The sequence below is a fragment of the Atta cephalotes genome, assembly GCF_000143395.1.
Source record: "Atta cephalotes unplaced genomic scaffold scaffold00004, whole genome shotgun sequence".
Lineage (NCBI taxonomy): Eukaryota > Metazoa > Arthropoda > Insecta > Hymenoptera > Formicidae > Atta > Atta cephalotes.
The window spans coordinates 5746209-5756643 of NW_012130068.1; the positions used below are offsets into that span (position 1 = coordinate 5746209).

The following is a 10435-nucleotide window of genomic DNA, read 5'->3' on the forward strand; positions in this document are numbered from 1 at the left end:
TATTAGTAATAAATAAATTAAGTTTTAAGTTAGTAGTAAGTAGTATAAAGTTAACTTTAATTTTTTTAAATTTTATTAGTTTATAATACGAAGTATATATATATATATATATATATATATATATATATATATATATAATATAATTTTCAGGTTTTATAAAAGAAATTCTTAAAGAGATAAATTATGAGATATTTAAATGTAATTTAGATATATATTCATAGAAAGAATAGAATTTTGTTAAAATATCTAAAATTTATTAGATATAAATCTGAAAAATTTTGTTTGGATCATAAAATTATGCAGGAGGCTTAAACTGATTGTTAGAATGTTAAAACTTTTTATAGCATTGCCATCAATACTTAAACGTTCTATACAATATTTTGATAATTCAACAAAATCATTTTCAAATCTGTATTTAAATTTCTATCTAATTAAATTTTTAGATACATTTTAAATACTTCAGTAAAACTGTTTTTTCCATTCGTTTGTTATATTCGTAATATCAAATTATACTCACAATTTGAGTTATTTTTAATCATTTCTATAAATCGTCACTCAATATGTCATTAGTTTAATTAAAACAATAGAGTTATATAATTTAACTCAAAATGTAATTTGACTAAAATTTAGTTTATTATTCACTAATAATAAGTCCATACGTTAATATAATGGAAGTTAATGTAATGGAAGTTATTTATTTTGAAACTATACTAATAATCCCAGAAAGGGATTGATTTATACATGGAAGTTAAAAGTAACAAAATGTTATTTAATCCAATCTCTCAAGAGATTGGATTTACCATTATTCCTTTGATATCTAACAGTGCATTGAGAGCGCATTTATATTTTACATTCGCGCATTTATATTTTAAATCAGAGTAGTTCTATATTCAAACAACGTTGTATTTTATTGCATTATACCCGGGAGGAACTAAAAGCGAGATAGAAATACCCGTTCTCATAATCAATCGTGACGTTTGACACATCGGTTCGACTGTTGAAATTAACGGAGAACTGTTTAAAGTCTATTTAAAGTCACGAGAGTTAAGTGAACAAAAGTGCGCCGCGACTTTCATACAAGATTTGTCCCTTGTATTTGAAATTTCGACCAGCGAAATTTCTGTTGTTCAGAAGACACACCTACGATACCCGATATTAATGTCGATAAAGATATATACGGCAGCTCTTGTAGCCAAGAGCGACTCTAGTGCGCTTATACCACGAAGAGAAAAGTTATGAAGTGGACTTCGAGGAAGAACGAGGGGGAGTTAACGAGCCTCTGGATGAGGAAAGCACACAAGAGAAATAAACACGACTGATGCCGCGGTCGTTAAGAATAGTAGCCTTGGGAAACTTTTGCTGTTGCGGATCTTACGACGCGGCAGAAGTTTTTCTAGAGAATGATCAAATCAGCGCCAGGCTAGAAATATCGAAAAACGAAAACGACAAAAGACGTATTAGACATTATCCTTTGACGAAAATAACATCGCATTCGGCAAAAGCATGTTCTATATTGCGACGAGATAAAATACGCTAGATAAGCATAATAACCATCGCACGCCATAATAAAAATATACAAAATACTTTTCGATTAATTTTTTTATCGTTCTAAATTTTTTTTTTATAGATTTTTAAGATGCCGGTATAGCATTATTATCAAATCGATCGGATCATTAATTTAATTATGATACACTATTAAATTCATAATGTCAAATTATAATAACTTAAGTTATTTTCTCATCATTTCTATAAGTCGACATCACTTATACTCAATGTGTCGTTAATTCAACTAAAACAATAAAATTAAATAATTCAAAAATGTATTAAATTCGATTCAAGTTTAGTTTATTATTTACCAAATGCATACATGAACATTGCTAATTACTTTAAAACTAACCACAGAAATGGAATGATTTACATTTTAACACATGTATAAGTTAAACATAACAAAATGTTATTTAACTCAAGGGTCGCTATTACGTGATATCTAACAATATATTATTTCAACTTCAGTTTATGATTACATTTCAAGTCCGACAGTAAACGGCGCGTAGTTTATATAACTGAAAGAGCATGTATTTAGAATTTGCATATAAAAATATTATTAAGCCCTAAGGTCTAGCCCTGATTGTATATAATTTGCTCTTTCCTTACATATTTGATAATTTTACCTTTTATTAAGATTTTAATTAAAAATATCAATTTTCAAAATTTTAATAATACCCTATTCATTCTTGTGTATAGTTTTTAACAAAGCCGATGAGTGTCTTAGACTTTTTCTTTTCTCGCTAAAGAGAGAAAAGCTTTCTATGGAGCCAAAAGCGGAAAAATGAAAATAATGAAAAACACGGTTATTACATTTTGTGATTTTCTGTTTGAACCGAGAGTACAGATACTTCTACTACACGTGTACATTCCTAGAACTACAAATAGATAAAACTCGAAACATGAAGACGAGAAACAGAGAAAAGGATTGATTAGAATGAAGAAGGTGAAATTATCATAAATCAATGTCCTTTTCATAAATCAATCATATTAATTATGCATTTATATAGCAAACTATTATTTATTAGTTATTAGCACTCTTCTAATTTAGTAATAAAAACTTGTAAAACTTCTACGAGCTGTTTAACTTTGAGGTGCTAACAGAATTCGCTACAAGAAGAATTCAATTCTTTAACTACACAAAATATCTTCTTCCAAATTTCCTAAAAATTGAATAATAAAAATTGAATAATTATATAATAATCCATAATTACAATATGTTATTATATAGTTTCTTATCAATCAAAATAAAATAAAATAAATATGACAAAACTTTTGTTTTTGACATGATTTTAAATAAATCATAATACTTAATAAGTTAAATCAAAGTGTTTATATGAATAAATCAAATAAAGTAAAAAAATATCAAATCAACAGTATATCTTAATATCTAATAATATTTTTATAAGAACATTTAAAAATATTGAAAGTACTGAAAATTATATAATATTATTAAGCACAAGATCTAAATTGTTTAGTGCTTCTTTTCTTAATTTGTTTTAAATAATTGTCTGATTACAAGATATTATGATATTTATTATGTTAAAAGTTAAAAAACTATTAAATAAAGTTATAAGTAAAAACTAAATCAATAAAAGATAATAATAGTTTGTATCAATAGTCAACTAATATAAAATACCTAACGAAACATTAAAAAATCAGAAAAAGAATAATAATGATGTTGCAACTAATAAGCAGCTTTAACAGAATTTGATTAGAACTTTATCCTACTATTCCTGTAAAAAGTTCTCCATTCCGAGTAAACGTACATAAGTACGTTTATATACGGCGGCATTCACATACAAAGAATTCAATCAATATTAATGTGCCAATAATTCTCCAATTACTTCTCCGTCCTAACTCGAATAGCTAAAAAATACGTCGCTTTTATGCGCCTTATCATGGCTTTATTATTATAATATCTCTCACCCTCCTCCATTTAATCGTCAAATCCTTAATCTTTAATCCCTAGCTAATCAGACGCGTTTCAGGGAAAATCACGCATGCGGTACGACAACCTGCTGTTTCGCTTTACATGTGTGTTCCTCGCACCCTCGTTTATCAATCCCGACCATATGCCCGTTTCTACAATCAGAATTCAAGTGCTAACCTCGCACTGCTCGCACGCGACAGTCGCGTCGCGCGGTTCTCCCTCGCACATTTGGCACTGCAGCCGTGAGTTCCGCGATTCCTGGTACTTGTCGACGATGTGCTGCATCGCACGGTACTTGGGCAGATTATGGGCGCCGCCCTCGTCAAAATATACGGTCTTCTGACAGACCGGGCATGATAGGCAGAGAGTACCACCGGATGGCGGGAAGCCACCGTTCCCTGGAGTGCCGACGTAGCTGCCTGGCCGCGAGCTGGTGGACGTGCTGCTGCAAACCACTCCGGAGTCGGTCTCCGACAGGATCGACAACTTGTCGGCCTCCTGATCGGAGCCTGGTGCGTTGGACGAGTCGGCGGTGGACTCCGGCGGTGAGTCCGGCGGTGCCTGGAGATTTACCGCGCAGGCCAGGCATAGTGCGTGCCAGCAAGGCAACAGCACCGGCTCCACGAATAACTCCTTGCAGGAGGGACATCGCAGCTCGTCCTCCATCGCAGATGCACCGGCGATACGTCGTCTGCCGATCGTCCTGGTGTCCGTGAGTTGTTCCTCGTGGATTTTCTCGAGCCGCGGCAGCTCGCTCGATCGCCTCGTTCGGGTCTGCAGGATTCCTTCAGGATGCCGGACAACGTGGCGATGCAGTCGAAGGTCACCGTTGATCTCCTTTCACCGTCGCAATCGAACGCACTTTGCGTTATTTTAAAACGGAGCGATTTACGGAGGTATTCGAAATTCGCTGCACTTTCTCACGGATTCCGATTCGCTGGGAAAAATGACACTCGAAGGTTTCTTTGAAAAAAGGTCTATCGGAAAGCGATTCTCATAAACTGTTGACGCTTTCAAAAGGTCGCATAAAAAAGGTTGTAAAAAATAATCGAACACAACAAAAGAGTTGAGTCCTACAGATGTTCTTCAAAAGGATTTTAGTGGAACATGAATCGGCGAGCCTTTGCTTTCAGTCGACGTGGAACGAATGAGAAAGACTTCCAAGCAGGTCAAAGGAAAAATTCAACTATCGATTATATTTAGATCTATCTCAGTTCAGAGATCGCACATGCTTCCTAGTTTCATCGTTAAGTACCGCAAGTAGACTCGCAATCTGAATCCCACAATCGCGCGCGGAAACACGCGCGACGGATCCGTATCGATCGCGCCGACAGAAATCCCTCGATCCGCTCACCAATGTGCTCGTTGACGATGCATCGTGAAACAGAGTGCACTTTACGGTACAACGGGCGGACTGTAATCTCTTCCACGTTTCAACGAGAACGTGTCACCTGTCGACCGCGCGCATCGCGGACTTTTTGCATTTTCGGAAGAAGCGCCCGGGGTCCGTTTCGACGTGTTTTCTCTCACGTGTGACGGTGATCCCGACGTTGAAATCACCGAGACTCGATTGTTGATCTCGCTGGTAGATCGTTGGCTCGGATACAGTATGCAACTCCACGCACGTTGATATCTGACGATTTTACACACGTATATATATATATATATATACACACGCGACGCACGCGTCGTCTTGGCTCGGACTCGTGAGCACCGAGGACCACGCTTGGCAGAAACCAGCAACGCGCAGCCTGCAAGCCGTCACCGAGTTGACTGACTCCCGGCACCGAGTCAAAGAACCGTCGCGCACCACGGCCACGCACACTCAGGAGCGTGATTGTAAAGGGGAACGAGAGGTGTCGAGAAGGATTCTTTACGAAGACGAGATTTTCAAACTTATATTAACTTGTTATTATACTTAGATATCAAAGGAGCAATGATAACCCAATTCTTTGAATTCAATGAATTTTATTATCTTTAACTTCTATATGTGTGCATTTTTAAGATTAATTTTGAAATAAATATTATCCATATTGACGTATGCATTTAGTAAATAATAGATTTATTAAGTGAATTTAATACATTTCCTTGAGTTAAATTAAATTGTTTCATTTCATTATTTTAGTCAAATTAATGATGATGATTGAATAGGAGTAATGGCGATCTATAGAAATAATTGAAAGTAACTCAAATTAAGTGTAATTTGACATTAGAAATTTAACTGTTTAGGATAAAGTGTTATTTGTTTATATATGATCCAAATGAATGGTCAGAGCTTCTGACGCAAGAGCGTATACTCCTTTTATTTCAATTTTTTAGGAACTTGTTTCAACTTTATCATCTTTTTCATATCAGTCCGTATCAAACCGTGATTTAACGAGATTGCAAATGCAATATATTAAGAACTATTTGAAAAGATTAATCTACAGATTAATCTAAATTGCATTTAAGTAATACAAAAAAATTAGAGACAGTTAATCAAAAGTTATCTGGATTAAAAGTTATTTCAATAAAAAATAATAGTTTTTAAATTTGTACTCTAATAGAAATAGATAAAAATGTATTAAAATAATATATAAAATAATAAAAATCTGAATTTTTTGTATAAATACTTTATGAATTCAAAAATATTTTATGTAAAAAGTTACATTGAGATGCAGATATTAATTGTTCAATAAATAAATAAAATATTTATTTGTTATAAACTAATTGTGAATTTCAATGAAACTTTGCATAAGTCATTTTTAATGCCTACTTAAAATATTTATTTAAAAAAATTTAGATTTTTGTTATTATTTTTAAAATTTTTGTTTATAACAATAAAACTAATATCAAATAAAATAAATAATCTAAAAATGTGTTGCTCAATAAAAACAGAATGTTATGAACACAACACTTTCACATATAGTTTGTTTAAAGCATATAAATATTATAATATGTGTATGTGTATTTTATGCCCTTATGTCCTCCTTAAGAGACTCTCATTCATTTCATAGAAATTAAAATCGCAAACTTCGCGTAAAGAAAAAATGAAAACTAAACGTTAAAAGAAAGAAATTTTTTAACACTGTATATTCATTGAAAAAAAATGATTTTGTATTAATTATAGATTCAATTGGAAGTAGTCTTATTCAATAACAGTATTATGTTCAATTCTATCAATGTAAATTAACTTTAATCGTTCTTACTTTTTATCTTTTTTTAATGTTTAAAAGATAAAAGTTAAACCGAGTTAAAGTTACTCTGCATTAATCGCAGTAAAATTTTGACGTTTGTGAAACAAATATATAAACACATGTTTTATTAAAACAAGAATATAATCCATAAACTTTGCGGTCAAAATTTTGTGGCATAAAGCACTAATCGTTCCAACAATATTACAATACATTGCATTCTAGCAATAACATTGACTGCATTCAGCAAAGAAAGCTTTGCAACTATTGTGAAATTCTTTAATATGATTGGGCTTGCTTTTATAGTTCTTCACTCTAAATGTATAAACTAATCATATTCGAGAATTTTACAACAATTGCAAAGCTGCTTTTTCTGTTGAACGCAGCCATTGCAAACATTGCAGCTATAAATTGCTACAAATGCTACTTCTGGTCTGTGGGAACGTACTGCTGAATCAACAAGATTATTTCCAGTTTAATTAATACTGTTAATAATTTTTTTCTATGTGAGAAGAAATATATTCTACAGGTTTACTTTGTACTTTGTAAATGTATTCTTAAAATAGTGTCTGTAACTAATTAAAACGTTATCGATTATTAGCAGTCAGAGCATTTTTTAACAGGAACAATTAGATTTATAGAATGTATGAAATATATATCGTATGTATGTGTATATAAATTTTTTCTGTATAGATATAATTGGAAGTATAAATAGTATAATTTTTTAGCAAGTGTCTTCAAATATCGAAAGTATTTTTATTTCGCTTTCAACCCCAATGGGAATCCATTTCTTTCTAACTAAGTCTTATTTTCGTACAAACTATGTTAGGTATATTGTGAAATTACTCGCCATATGGAACCGGTTTCACGCTCTGAGCGCATATTTCAGGGACGCGCCTACATGAGGCACTTAATCGAGGCCATTCGAGAATCGATGCACGCAGACTTCGTCTAAAACAAATGTATACATGCCCAAAAACATTTATTATACAATTACATCCATAGCTGAAATTAAAACGTATTAATTAAATTTGTAATCTGTTTTAGATACATATTTTCTTTCATGGGAGAAAGAAATGAGCGATTATACTTGTATAATTAATCTTTATGTATATCTTAAGTATCTTTGAACTATTTCAATATTTAATTACGAAAAGTTTAGATTGCGAATACTCAATGTAAAGGAATTCGTCATTTCTTTCAGCCGGAAGAGAAAATGGTTATTTGAATAAAAGTTACGACATTCTCACTTCAACGAAGACATTGTTGAAATCGTCTTAGCAAGAATGAAGTACTCGCGGTATATATCCACGATAACTTCTTACAGGCCGCAAGTAACTTCGCGACAATACCTTCTCGCGAAACGTCGCGACAGAAGTATCTCGCTCTAAGATACGAGATAATAAAACGGAAAGACAGCCAGTTTCTCCGTCGCCAGCGAGATGCGTGAGAGAATTCCGGTTCTCTAGAGGGGAAAGGAACGGGACAATGGACAGAGGGTTGGAAAGGGCAGGGATCCTAGATACTGGCTCGATATAATACGCCGCAGCCAGGTGCAACACGATTCATATGCGGTACAGCCAGTTGCGTGCAATCATTCGCATTTACGCTGCTCTTCGATTGAAACTTCTCTTTGTAATGCCCGCTTTTACCAATATAGATTAACTTTAAACAGGGCTGGGTATATGTTTGAAATACTTCTATTTCAAATACAATATTTGCAATACAAGTATATTTTGTATTTCAGCGGAGCACATGAAAGTATTACATACGTCATATTTAAAATGGAACGATTAAAAGGTTTTTGAATTTTTTTAATTCAAAAGTAAGATTGATTGTCAGTATTTGAAATACAAAATATTTTTATAAGCTTCCATTGGAAATACGAAATATAATTGTCTTACAAGTACTGTTTTTAAAATAAAAGTATTTCAAATACATGCCCAGTTTTGACTTTAAATGAAAATTAAATTCGGAGCACAATTTGCAGGATTAGATATGAATATATAAATTCACGCGAAATTATTTGAACACTAAAGATCCAGCTTGACCGTTTAGGATTTTTATTTCTGATTTGTTGTAAATTAACTTTAATCTCGAGTCAATTTACTCTTTATCTTTTTTTAATCCTTTTTTATCCTTTTTCTTAGAACTAGAAAAAGATCAAATTAGTTAAACCAAGATTAAAGTTAAACTACATTGATAGAAATGAGCGTTATGCTCTGTTTTTTGTTGTCTGGTTAATTTTTGATAGACTTAATCGCATTTAACTTAATAATAATGTAAAAATTGTATTTTTTAAGCTATGATTAATCACTAAATAGTTTTATAATAGTAACTTTAAAAGTTATTTAGTACAAAATCATCAATTTCGTGCTTAACCATAGCTAAAAAAATACAATTTTTACTGTAATATAAAACATCCAATTACAATCAAAGTTAGATGTTTTAAACATTACATTATGCATTTATTAAATAAATTTATTTCAGATACGACTGTGTGCAATGCTAATAACTTCCGGACTTTCAACACAATCAATCTGAAATATTAACAATCCCTCTGAATTAAATTAAATTAGAAAAATCAATAAAGAACTTATTGCAAAAAAGTATTACAATTTTTACATTACACAGGTTAAGTCTAACCACAAATTCACCAGAAAATGAAAAATTGCCTTAATCAAACCAAACGGATTCGCTCTTCATTCGTGTACATGAACGACCCCAGGGAGACCCTGCGGGTGAACTTCTGTGAAACTCTACCGTAAGCTTCGCTCGCGTAATACACCCTTTCCCGGCCCCATCCCGCGAAACGGGAATAACGAAATGTACCGCTAATATCGCGAAACCACACCACAGATCACCACCGCATCGAAATTGTTTACCGGGCACCGTGCCAGCGCTATTAAGCGATCGTTTATTTATATCTCCGCTCGACCACGCGCGGGTGTGCCTGTGCCTTGAAAATAATGCTCCTGATACTATGAGCGTACACGGATTATAGATGGCGAGAGATTAAGGGCGTTGCTTAGAAAGCGCACGAGTTGCATTTTAGAAAGATGAAATATTAATGCGAGCGATACAAATAATGGCTGGCTTTGTACATGGCTTGTGTTTTTCTCTTCACGAGTTCAAAGTCTACAGATTCATTTCTAGATAACTTGGTGTTATCGATTTTTCTTTGATGAAGCTAGTCGGCCATTAATAACTCTCGAGATACGGGCAATTGAAGCCGAAGGATTTTTTTTTGGCAAATCAAGCCGTTTGCGTAGCGAAATGTGTTGCAGACGCACGTGTCTTTAATCTTCTGGAGTTGACGTCAAAACACGGTTACTAATGCTAGGTAGAAACCCATTTAATCTGTGTTGATTAAAAAGCACTAATTAATTTCAAAGAAATAAAATGATTTAATTTGTATAAAAAAGAATGAATAAGTTTATTTTAATAATAATAATAATTCCTTTGCAGATGTAAAGAATATATACTATTAAATGGAAATGGACCGCAAAAAATTCAATAAGCGAAGAGAATCTTATTCGAATGAGGGAGATTCGAATCCCGACTGAAATTATATTTTTCATAATAAATTCTTCAGTGTTTTAAGATGCTCAACGTTAGTAGATTGTTTATTTAATGAGTGATATTAATGAATGAATTTAATGAGTGATACATACTTCGGCTTCAATCTAGGACTGTGTTTCAAAATAAATAATCAATGCGTTAGTTTACTTGAATTGGAAATTGTAAAATTCACACGTATTATTATTATTAGGTATAAAGACTC

General features: G+C 32.7%; 1 protein-coding gene across 1 annotated transcript in view; it reads right to left on the reverse strand.

Moving 5' to 3' along the window:
* Nucleotides 1-4144, reverse strand: part of LOC105625973 (E3 ubiquitin-protein ligase TRIM9) — a 123451-nt gene extending 119307 nt beyond the window's left edge. The window contains exon 1 of the mRNA XM_012207281.1: nt 3656-4144. Within this exon, the coding sequence (XP_012062671.1) occupies nt 3656-4144 (489 nt within the window). The remainder of the gene's footprint in view (nt 1-3655) is intronic.
* Between the last annotated feature and the right edge of the window lie 6291 nt (nt 4145-10435).